Source organism: Equus quagga, chromosome 8, assembly GCF_021613505.1.
Source record: "Equus quagga isolate Etosha38 chromosome 8, UCLA_HA_Equagga_1.0, whole genome shotgun sequence".
NCBI lineage: Eukaryota > Metazoa > Chordata > Mammalia > Perissodactyla > Equidae > Equus > Equus quagga.
The window spans coordinates 895,568-908,860 of NC_060274.1; the positions used below are offsets into that span (position 1 = coordinate 895,568).

The 13,293-nt window shown below is 35.4% G+C and overlaps 1 protein-coding gene across 1 annotated transcript in view; it reads left to right on the plus strand.

Annotated features, from left to right (window-relative positions):
• The window catches only part of DYNLT2 (dynein light chain Tctex-type 2), a 22,574-nt gene extending 9,532 nt beyond the window's left edge, over positions 1–13,042 (plus strand). The window contains exons 2-4 of the mRNA XM_046669331.1: positions 8,222–8,428; positions 10,809–10,967; positions 12,779–13,042. Of these exons, the coding sequence (XP_046525287.1) occupies positions 8,222–8,428; positions 10,809–10,967; positions 12,779–12,889 (477 nt within the window). The 3' untranslated portion in view covers positions 12,890–13,042. The remainder of the gene's footprint in view (positions 1–8,221; positions 8,429–10,808; positions 10,968–12,778) is intronic.
• Positions 13,043–13,293: the final 251 nt, after the last annotated feature.

Genomic DNA, 13,293 nt, shown 5'->3' on the forward strand with positions numbered 1-13,293 from the left:
AAATCGGAAGCAAAAAACAGTATGATGGACTTAAACTCAATCACATCAACTACATTAAATATAAATGTTATAAATACCCCAATTAAAATTCACATATTATCATTGGCTATAAAAGCAAGGTAAAACTATGTACTGTCTACAAGAAACACATTTGAAGTCTAAATACACAATTAGGTTAAAATGAAAGAATTGAGAATGATATGCCTTGTGAACAATGATCAAAAGAAAGCTGGACTGCCTCTATTATTATCAAAGTACATTTCTAAACAATATGAGAGATAAAGAGGTTCATTTCATAATATTAAGAGGTCACTTCTTCAGAAAGACATGACAATCCTTAATATTTATGCACCTAATGTCAGAGCTTTGAAATACATGAAGTGAAAGCTTTAATTTCTTCTCACAGAAGTAGACATCCATAATTATGGTTGGAAATTTTAACACACATCTCTATCTTGTCCCTCTCTCGATAGTTGATAGAACAAGTAGACAAAAAACTGGTGAGGATACAAAAGATATGAACAATACCATAATCCAACTCAAACTAGTAGACTTTATAGGATAATCCATGCAACCACAGCCAAATAAACATTACTTAGAAGAATAAGTGGAACATTACTAAGAACATGTGCTGGGACATAAAACAAGTCCCAATAACATTAAAAGGATTCAGATTATACAAAGTATGTTCTCTAGACCACAATGGAATAAATTAGAAATCAGTAATAAACATACATGGAAAATTACAAATTGTCTGTAAACTAAATGGCACACTTCTAACTAATCCATGGGTAAAAGAGAAAAATGTTTTAAGCTGAAAATGAAAATACAACATTTCAAAAATTGTAGGGTGTAAGTAAAGCAGTACTTAGAGAAATTTATAGCCTCAAATACTTATATTAGAAAGATTTCAAATCAATAACCATCAGATCAAATTATTTAAAAGAAGACCAAATTAGGCTAAAAGTAAGCAAAAGGAAAGAGATAATAAAAAGGAGAGGAAATAAATGAAATAATAAACTGAAAAGCAATAAAGAAAATCCATGAAACCAAAGATGATCTTTTGGAAAGATCAATAAAATTGGTAAGGTTCTAGCCCAGAGGTTGGCCAACACAGCCTGTGGGTAAAATTTGGTTCTCAGCCTGTGTTTGTACAGCCTGTAAACTAAGAATGGTTTGTCTATTTTCAAAGGGTTATTTTAAAAGAATTGAGGAAGATGGGGAGGTAGTGGAGGGAAAGAGGGAGTTGGAGGAGGAGAAGGAGAAATGAAGAGTCCATATTTGGCCCAAGATGCCTAACATATTTAGCAACTGGCCTTTTGCAGAAAAAGTTTGCCAACACTTGATCAAGCCAGACCAAGCAGGAAAACAATGAAGAAAGATAAATTATTATTACCAGGAATGAAAAGGAGGAATCATTACAGACTTGATAGACATTAAAAGGATCATAAGGAAATACTAAGAACAGCTATGATCGTAAGTTCAACAACGTGGATGAAATGCACAAATTCCTTGAAAGACAGTGTTATGGGATGAATTGTGTTCCCCTAGAATTCATATGTTGAAGTCCTAACCCTCAGTACCTCAGAATGTGAGTGTTTGTGGAGATAGGTCCTTTAAAGAGGTAATTGAGTTAAAATAAGGCTGTAAGAGTGTGCCCTCATCCAGTCTGACTGATGTGCTTAGAAGAGGAGAGGAGGACACAGACACACCATGGCCAAGCATGCACAGTGGGATGACCATGTGAAGAGGCAGCAAGAGGGCAGCCATCTGCAAGAGAGCCTCAGGAGAAACCAACTGTGGGCGCCTTTATCTTGGACTTCCAGCCTCCAAAATTGTGAGCAAATAAATTTGTTGTTTAAGCCAACTGTTCTATGGTATTTTCTTATGGCAGCTCTAGGAAACTAATATACAGACGCACACTACCATAGCTCACTCAAAAAATAATAGATACACTGAATAGCCCATATATCTATTAAAGAAAATTAATTTGTAGTTTAAAACCTCCCCATAAAACAAACTCCAGGCCCAGATGGCTTTTCTGGTGAGTTTCTGCCAAATATTATAGTATTCTGGAAAACTGAAGAAGAGGTAATTCTTTTCAATTCATCTTCTGAGGCCAGCATTACCCTGCTAGCAAAGCCAGACTAATATCAAGAAAACAGACAAATATTCATCATGAACATAGATGCAAAAAACATAACAAAATTATACAAATTAAATCCAACAATATGTAAGAATAAAATATACTGCACTCAACATAGAAACACCTAAACATGTAAAGCAAGTATTAACAGAACTAAAGGAGAAATAGAAAAAAATACAATAAAAGTAGAGGACTTCAATGCCCCACTTACATCAATGGATAGATCACCCAGACAGAAAATCAATAATGAAACATTGGCCTTAAATGACACATTAGACCAGATGGACTTTACAGATATACACAGACCATTCCATCCAAAAGCAGCAGAATATACATTCTCAAGTGCACCTGGAACATTCTTGGGGATAGAGCATATGTTAGGCCAGAAAAAAAGTCTTAATAAATTTAAGAAGATTGAAATCATATCAAAAGTCTTTACCAATCACAATGGTATGAAACTAGAAGTCAATTACAAGAAGAAAACTGGAAAATTCACGAATATATGGCAATTAAACAACAACTGGGTAAACAAGAAACCAAAAGAGAAATTATAAAATACCTTTAGACAGGGCTGGCCCTGTGGCCAAGTGGCTGAGTTCTCACACTCCACTTCAGCTGCCCAGGGCTTTGCCGCTTCAGATCCTGGGCGTGGACATGACACTACTCATTAGGCCATGTTGAGGTGGTGTCCCACATGCCACAACTAGAAGGACCCACAACTAAAATATACAACTATGTACTGGGGGGATTTGGGGAGGAAAAACAGAAAAAACAAAAGATTGGCAACAATTGTTAGCTCAGGTGCCAATCTTAAAAGAAAAAATACCTTGAGACAAATGTACATGCAAATACAATATACCAAAATTTATGGGATGCAGCAAAAGGAGTTCTAAGAGGGAAGTTTATAGCTGTAAATGCCAACCTTAAGGAGGAAGAAAAATCTCTAACAACCTAACTTTACGCCTCAAGGAACTAGGAAAAGAAGAGTAAACAAAGCCCAAAGTTAGTAGAAGGAAGGAAATAACAAAGATCAGAGTGTAAATAAATGAAATAGAAACTAAAAAGACAATAGAAAAGATCAGTGAAACTGAGAGCTGGTTCTTTGAAAAGAAACAAAATTGGCAAACCTTTAGCTAGAGTCACAAGGAGAAAAAGAGAGAGCTTAAACAAATAAAATCAGAAATGAAAGAGGAGATCTTACAACTGATACCACAGAAATACAAAAGATGATAAGAGGTTACTATGAACAAGTACATGCTAACAATTTGGACAATCTAGAAATAGGTAAATTCCTAGAAACATAAAACCTGTAAGACTTAATCATGAAGAAATAGAAAATCCAAACAGAGCAATTACTAGTAGGAAGATTAAACTAGTAATCAAAAGCTCCCCAAGAAACAAAAGTCCAGGACAAGACAGCTTGACTGGTGAATTCTACCAAACATTCAAAAAAGAATTAATATGAATTCTTCCAAAAAATACAAGAGGAGTGAACACTTCCAAATTCATTTTATGAGGCCAGAATTACCCTGAGACCCAACCAGACAAGGACACCACAAGAAAAGAAAATTATAGGCCAACATCTCTGATGAACATAGATGCAAAAATCCTCAACAAAATACTAGTAAACTGAATTCAACAATACATTAAAAAGATCATACATCATGATCAAAGAATTATTAGAGGATGCAAGGATGGCTCAACATCCCCCAAATCAATGTGATACACCACATTAACCAAATGAAGGATAAAAATCAAATGATCATATCAATACATGCAGAAAAAGCATTTGACAAAATTCAAGATCCATTTATGATAAAAAGCTCTCAACAAAGTGAGTACAGAGGGAATGTATCTCAACCTACTAAAAGCCAAATATGACAAACCCACAGGTAATATCATATTCAATGGTGAAAAGCTGAAAGCTTTCCCTCTAAGATCAGGAAAAAGACAAGGATGCACACTCTTTCCATTTTTATTCAACATAATATTGGAAGTTTTAGCCAGAGCAATTAGGCAAGAAAAAGAAATAAAATGCATCCAAACTTAAAATGCAGAAGTAAAACTCGCTATTTTTATGACATAATAGTGTATATACAAAACCCTAAAGACTCCACCAAAAGACTTAGAACTAATAAATAAATTCAGCAAATTTTTAGGATACAAAATCAATATAAAAAATCTATTACATTTCTATACACTAATAACTATCAGAGAAATTAAGAAAACAATCCCATTTACAATTGCAACAAAAAGAATAAAATACCTAGGAATAAATTTAACTAAGGAGGTGAAAGACCTGTACACTGAAAAACTGTAAGAACTGATAAAAGAAATTGAAGAAGACATAAATAAATGGAAATATAGTCCATGCTCATGAACTGGAAAAATTAATATTGTTATAATTTCCATACTACTCAAATCAATCTACAGATTCAATGTAGTCCTTATCAAAATTCCAATGGCATTTTTCAGAGAAATAGAACAAACAATCCCAAAATTTGTGTAGAACCACAAAAAAACCAAATAGCCAAAGCAGTCTTGAGAAAGAAGAACAAAGCTGGAGTCTTCATGCTCCCTGATTTCAAACTATATAATGAAGATAGTAATCAAAACAGTATGGCCTTGGCATAAACACACACTCATATATCAATGGAACAGAATAGAGAATCCAGAAATAAACTGATGCATATATGGCCAATTAATTTATGACAAAGGAGCCAAGAATATACAGTGTAGAGAGGACAGTCTCTTCAACAAATGGTGTTGGGAAAGCTGGACCACTATATTACTCCACATACACACAAAAAATAACTCAAAATGGATTAAAGTCTTGAATCTAAGACCTGAAACCATAACACTCCTAGAAGAAAACATAGGCAGTAAGCTCCTTGTAATTGTTCTTAGAGATGACTTTTTTTGGATCTGACTCCAAAAGCAGGGAAATGTGATTCAAAATTACGAGCTATTACTTCACACCTGTTAGAATGTTTATTATGAAAAAGGCAAGAGATAACAAATGATGGGGAGGTGGAGAATAGGGAACCCTTGTGCATCATTGGCTGGAATGTAAATTGGTGCAGTAACTATGGAAAACAGTTTTGAGGTTCCTCAAAAAATTAAAAATAGAACTACCATATGATCTAGCAATTCAACCTCTGGATATTTATCCATTGAAAATAAAAACACTAATTTGAAAAGATATATGGACCCCTACGTTAATTGCAGCATTATTTACAATGGCCAAGATATGGAAACACCTTAAGTGTCCATCAATGGATGAATGGATAAAGAAATTGTGGTATACAGATCTTTCTTGAGCTTTGATGGGGTTAAATCCCAATAACCCATTGTAAGTTGAAAATATTCTAAGTCAAATATGCATTTAATACCCCCAGCCTACCGAACATCATAGCTTAGCCAGCCTACCTTAAACACTTACATTAGCCTAAATCAGTTAGGCAAAATCACACAAAGCCTATTTTATAATGAAGTGTTAAATATCTCATGTAATTTATTGAATATTGCACTGAACGTGACAAACAGATTGTTTGTTAAGTGTATTGGTTGTGTTCCCTCATGATTGCATGGCTGACCGGGAGCTGCAGTTCGCTGCCACTGCCCAGCATCTTGAGAGAATATTGTACCATATATCACTAGGCTGGGAAAAAAACAAAATTTAAAATTTGAAGTATGGCTTCTAATGAATGTATATTGCTTTTGCACCATTGTAAAGCTGAAAAATCATAAGTTGAACCATTGTAAGTTGGGGACTATCTATATATATGTAGTGTGATATTATTCAGACATAAAAAAGAATAAAATCTTACCATTGTGATAACATGGATGGACCTTGAGGGCATTATGCTAAGTGAAATAAGTCAGACAGAGAGACAAATACCAAATGATCTCACTTATATGTGGAATCTAAAAAAAACCTTGCTTGTAGATACAGAGAACAGATTGGTGGTTGCCAGATATGTGGGGTGGATAAAATGGGTGAAGGGGGTCAAAAGGTGCAAACTTCCAGTAAAAATAATAATAATATATTATAGCTAAGTGGGGTTTATTCCAGGAATACAAGGTTGGTTTAACATGCAAAAATCAATATTACTCACCTTATTAACAAACTATTAGTGATGAAAGATAGGCTGGCAAATGGTAACAATTTCTACTTGAATTAAACCAGCTCACCCAAATAGTCATGGGAATAACTCGACAATCACACATATCTAAGATGATGTTCTAACTCTGTAAAACATATGCAGTGGTGGAATAGGTAATATGTACTTGTTATAATCAGATGCCAAGAGGAGAGCTGGGAAGATTTTGAACTAAACATGCTCTTCCTCTTCCCAACTCAGCAATCAGATAAATCCCCACAGAGGGAACAAAAGAGAGTGCAAAGAAAGGGAGGTGTTGCTCCAAGGACAGTTTCTGCCGCATAGAAGCATCAGAGGCAGAGAATAAATGTTCTCCCATAATCCTCCCTATGAATATGATTTTTAATATATACATTTTAAACTACTGGCCTCTGCAGCCAGGTATAAAAAAGGAAGAGGGACGAAAGAAATATGTAGAACTATATTATGTATTTAGAAAAATCAAGAGGTAATATTAAAATTAATAAAAGTTTAACAGCTGGATACAACCATACTTCTCTATTAAAACAACTAAAAGCATAAAATGCGTTTTTAAGTCACCTTGAAGGAGGCATCAAAAGAAAAATTACTTCAGAATAAATTGAAAGATGTGTTTAACATAAAATATTACTTGGAAATAAAAATTTTTATATAAATGCAGAGGCAATCCATGTTCCTGGTTAAAAGGAATTATTATAAGTTTATGAAATTAATCATAGTTAGCATTATTTGTAAAAAGTATTATAAAGTTATTACCTTCATCCAGGCCCTCACCTCCCTATAGTCTGTTTACCACACAGCAGCCAGCCAGAATGACCTCTTAAAACTGAAATTTAGAACATATCACCAGCCTGCTTAAATCTCTCCAATGGCTTCCCGTTGTTCTGAGAATGAAATCCAAACTCCTTACCGTATTCTCCTCAGTCCTATGCGATCTACTCCTCGATTGCCTTTCTAGCCTCATCCTGTTACATCTTTGCCTCACTCAAAACACTTCAGACACACTGACCCACGTCTGTTCTTAGAACGTGTTAAGTTCTTGCTTTGAGGTCTTTGCTCTTCCTATTTCCTGTTCCTTTTACACTTCAGCCCCAATCTTACTTCAGAGGGACCTTCTCTGGTCATTCATCTAACTTAGTCCCTCACAGTGAGTTTCTATCAAGTCATGTGATTTTATTTTTATAGCGATTACCAGTATTTAAATTAGCTTATTCATTTCCCTATATACTTTTTATTGTCTACTAGCCTTCCTCCCCACTAGAATGATAACTCCATGAATGCAGAGTTCTTGGTTCAGTTGATACAAGTAGAACAATTAATTCCTGGCTATTATAAGGAAGCTCACCACTGTAACTTCAAGACATAGAGCATTTTTCTGGACCATATCAGGCACTAAATAAATATTTCCTTAAGGAGTGTTGAATGTCACAGAATGAATACTGAATGTGAAAAGTATGGAGTGATGTATATACCAAATCAATACACTTTTATTATCTTTTTGACTTAAGAGTTATGAATGTGTTACCTAAATAATTGCATTGCTCATTCAAAGAAAAATAAATAAAAGTAAAATAATTAAAATTGTAAGAAGACAACGAAGGATACTATTTTCATAACCTGAGGGTAGGGAACATAATGCTATTCTGGTTTGCAGTTCTTTTGCATCTTCCATGGATATTCTAAATATATGCGTGCAAATTTGTGTTTATGTGTATTTGTGTTTACAGACAGATAGATAGCTGATAGCTAGCCAGCTAGCTATTCTTTTTTCTCTTTCCAACTTGATGGCCAGGAGTGAGTCAGTGAGTCTATGACTTAGCAACCACATTATCATAGAAGTCTGTTAAAATGGATTTCTGAGCTTTAAATCTGAAATTTCATTTTACAATTAAAAATTAAACCTCTCTCCTTCCTCTCTCTCCCTTTCTTTCAGTACGCACAAATTTTGAGAGAAAGACTGAGAGAATCGTTTCATGATGTTCAGTATGTAGAGCCTCCATTTGATGACTCAATTGCTGATTTAGGTAAAGAGTGGAAGAGTGCCCTGGCAAAGTTAAAGTTTGCTAATTCATATAGGATGGAGCCATTGAAAAAATTCCAAGCTCATTCAGTAGAAACTAAAGTCCAGCAGATATTAAAGGTAGGTTGATAGATATATACAATAGCTATATCTTAGCTTTGTGGGTTTGATAAACTATATTAAGATTTATGGCAGTATAATTACCCTGGTTGACTTTTTGTAGCATTTATCTCTGAAAATATGAAAGTACTTTGCAATCATACTCAATAATCTTCACATTGACCCAATGAGCTAGGTTAAAGGGAATATTCTTTTATTTCATTCAACTCTTAATTATCCATAAATTATTTATCCCTCAGTTTCCATGTTTCTCCCATATTTGGAGGAATGAGTAAAAAAAAAACATCTTGAATATTTACATGTGAATGAAACATGGTTCCCGACTACACTAAAACATCCTAAGAACAGGCAATCCCCAACTTATGCATAGGTTTTCTTTTTTAAACCGGCTGGAGTCAAAAGTTCACTTAAGACAGTTTTTTGAAACTCAGACACATGTTTCCGTCCTAGTCCAAGAAAGCTTCTTCAGTTTTACAAAACTGGTACTGTAATCCTCATACCAATATTTACACTAGTTTTGGTATCCGAGGCTACATTGTTCACATGGAAAGAATTCCCTTCACCATCTTTCCTAATCAAAGACCAAATTAAAATTTTTTAATTATAGAAAGTTTGTTTGAAGGACCACCTCTTCTGAATTCCTTTTTCATGTTTGGTCCCTAGTTCTGAGCACCAGGCACCCAGGAGTTTTCTGATGTGATTCCCTTTGTGGGACTCCACCTAGCTTAATCCCACTGCAGCGGTGTTCCTTGTTTTAAAATTACCTCCTGCCTTCTGATTTACAGGATGCATTCCTTCAGTTACAACTGATGTGACCTAGCTATTGGGAAGAAAGCAGGTGTTTATTTTGTGTAAATGATCATTACCCCTTTAATCACATCAAAGTTCATTCTTTAAATTAATTAACCTTTCTTAATACAGAAGAATATTTAGGAGACCCACTCTCCAACCTCCCTCCACTACCACAGACATAGATACATTTCTAAACTGAACTAATAATTGTCAGATGATATTTGGCAAAGATATAATGGCTGATGATTTCAGGAAATAAAGAAATTCAACTCAATTTAATACAGTAAAATAATTATTGCTTACCTTCTTCTCTGATCTAAACACTAATAGCAAGAATTTGTGATGAGAGAGTGTGTTTTGTTGTATCTCTCACTCAGCACTACCACATAGACTGAGTTTAAATTTATTGAATATAGTAGGATTTCAAATTGTATTTATGGATGATAATTTATAGAATTGCAAAGAGCATGATGGGGCCTGGAACAGCTTATTGGAGATGTAGGTGGATGGCTAGAGAGTGTAAAAAGCCAGAGATTTTCCCTTGGGTTCAGGGAACACTGAACATAGTTCTGGACACAGAAATAGCAAATATCGATGGAGCTTGTGGGTATCTTCCTAGCAAGTGTTCATTATTTATTTAAAAAGAGCACTTCGGTAGATAAAGCCTGAGATCTGTTAGGTAGATTCAGAAGAGAGAATGGATGTTGCTAAGGGTCCAAAAGATAGAGCCACTGCCAAATGCCTGACAGAAATAAATGTTTCTAAACACAGTTTTAGATCTGGAAGCATTCTAGAAGGGAACCAAAACCAAAAAAGGGCATTGTCTTTGGTTTTACATGCCTATAAAATTAGCTGGTAGGAGTCCATGTGCTACCCCTAGAACCCAGAACATTGGCTAATTTATCCTCGGTCCGTCAGTCAATCAAAGGCGTATGTCATCTGCTCACTAGATGGTCCAGGTCTGCCGATGGTCTGTAGGAAAGTGCAGTGCTTCACGGCCCACACCCGTCTCCCCCCGGCTATGCATTAACTCATTAACAAATATGATGACAAATCCTTGATTTCCTTGGCATTCTCCTGGAGGCCACAGAAAAAAGCATTGGAGCGAGAAACCATAGGAAGAGGATTTGAAAGAAGCGTGCTTTAATTCGAGGAGACTGAGGAAGACAGGAAAACATAATGCAGGCTCCAAGTCCAAGTAACCTTTGCTTTAGCAAAACCCAAGTCTGAATTTTAGCAAATATATACATTTTAAAAAGATTTCTTTCCTCTAGTTAAGAATTCCCAGAAACTTTCTTTTAAAATTTCACTCTCTCTCCCTAGTAACTGATAGACAAAAGCAGTGAAGGAAAACTTACAGCTTAAGGGTTGGTAATGAAGAACAATTAAACATAATCAAAACCTAAAATGATTCCAAATTGTTATTGATAAATTGGTAAGCATAACATTCATTTAATATTATTTGGTTAAGAATATGTATATTGTTTTAAAACTTATATGTATTATTTAGACACGTTTCCTACTTGAATTTTTACTCAGAAATGTGTTTCGTTTGAAAATTAAAATATTTTTCTTAATTTTTTTAAAGGAAAGTCTTGAAGATGTCAAATATGATGATAAAGTCTTCTCTCATTTGTCACTTGAATTAGCAGACCGCATATTGTTAGCGGTGAAAGAATTTGGGTACCACCGTTATAAGTTCATTATAAAAGTATTATTTATTCAAAAGACTGGTCAGGCAATAAATGTAAGTACCTGTTTATCCAGCATCTATCAATTAGGACTATAGGGTCTCTCCTCTCCAGTGATTTGATATTTATTGTCCTCTCTCCAACGCACTTGAAGATCCTGAGATGCCTCTTGAATGAAAGGATAATTTTGTTAAACATATTTTCTTTCATTATTAATTATGTGAAAAGTGCTAACCTAGAAATGGCAATTTTCTATTAATAATTTATTAAATTGTATGGATACCCTGTTTCTTGATCATATTAGTTTTGATGGTTTATTGTCTTTTAATAATTAATTGCTGTGATGATTAAATGAGGTTATCTGTATTAAAATCCTTAACATAGTCTCCAGCACAGAGACCTCAATAAACAGTAAGGTTATTATTATTATTCACAAATAAAAATGCAATACCACCAGGCTGTGTAAGTTTCTAGTGAGTTGAAAGTTAATATGTGCATTGGGCACAGTCTGTATAGGCTTCACGGAAGCATGGAGAGGAGGACTCGGACAGGCAGAGAGGTGCTGGCCACACAACAGTCAGCAAGACAGAGGTGAGGGAGAAGAGAATTACCATCACATACTATACATACACTTAGGTAATGGGAAAGTTCTGGATGGTGAAAGTGCTCCATAGGGAAAGTTAAGGTAGGGCAATATAATAGAGTGACAGAGTAGCAACTTGGGCTTGTCTAGAGACAGGGCAGGCCCTCTGATATCTGAAAGACAAGAAGAAACCAGCTGTGCCAAGATCGAGGAGAAGAGCTTCCAAGCAGAGCAAACATGGAGGCAAAGATCCTATGACAGGAATGAACTTGGTGTGCTTGATTAATAACCAGCATGGTTGCAGTATATTTGGGTAGTGGAGAGTGGTATCATGTATACCAGATAATATTACTACACACCCAACCAACCCAGCATTTGGCAGCTTAAAACAACAACAATTTATTTGCTCATCATTCTGTGGGTCAGCTCAGCCTGGATTAGCCATGTGGTTTTCTGTTGGTCTCACTGATGCACTTGCAGCCATCTGATGATTCAACTGGGCTTGGAGGTCCAAGATGGCCTCGGTTATGTGTCTGACAGTGGGTGCTGGTTGTTGGCTGGGGCACCTGGGTTCCCCTGCACATGAGCCATCATCCTCCAGTGGACTGAATGGCCTTCCTTAGATCAGGGTCTCCTCATGGCATTCTGAGAAGGTAAGAGCAGAAGACCTCTTAAGACCTTGCTTGGAAGTTGCACCATGTCACATTCTTTTGCTCAGAGCAAGCCCCAAGACCAATTCATATTCAAGGGGTAAAAAAAGACTCAACCTCTTGTAGGGGAAGCCACAAAGGATTTGTGGCCATTGTAGATCCACCACAGAAAAGTAGGCTGTAGTCAGATCATGTATGGCTTTGTAAGTGAAGCAGAGGGATTAGGATTTTCTCTAACAGTCTGCTTGTAGAATCATTGCCATTTCTTCATTTCAAGACAGGGTCCTAACAAACTTTCTATTGAAAGTATTTTAAGGGCATGAAGAATAATTCCTTATCGTGGTCTCTAACACAGCAGAGTGGTACTCTATGCAGAGCTACTAGACCCAAATCACAGAGGGCTTCCTGTTCCTGCCTCTCAGCCAAGGGAGGTCTCTGTGGTGATGACTACCATCCCAGTCAAGGAGAAGGTGGGCCCAGGAAGTGTCACTATTCGGGAAACCTTGACAAATTGCTTCTAAATAGAACTTTCTAAGATACTGATGCATCTTTTAAAAAAAATCAAACTTGCATAGATTTAAAAATTACTTAAATGCTCAATCTAAAGTTTGTCTTTTAAAAATTTCTCTCGTAGATTGCCAGCAGGTGGATCTGGGATGTTGCGTGGGACAGCTGGGTTGCAGCTAAACATGAAACTGAAGCTTATGTGGCCTTGGCCTTGGTATTTGCTCTTTATTGTGAATAGCTTGTTACGTGTGCTAAAGAGTGGTTACTCTTCAACTTTTCAAAAATACATCGTTTATAGATTTATGAACCTCATAGTAGGTTTTATTAGCTATATTTTTATCTCCAATTGAACTTCTTAATTGTATTCTTTTAACAACAAGTAAAAGTTAGATTTTTGCCCTCGTATTACTAGTTATCATTTTTATTAACATTTTATTACCCCAAAGCACAAGTATAAAAGGTACATATATTTATAGACCTTATATATACACATCTTTATTTGTATACATATGAATATATGTACATTTAAAGTGGATTATAATATGAGGAAATTGCCATTCTTGTTAGATTTAAGAAAATTAGGATTTGCTACAGGAAATTATGATGCAACTTTCTAAAGTGTCAAATTAAGTAAATGTCAGG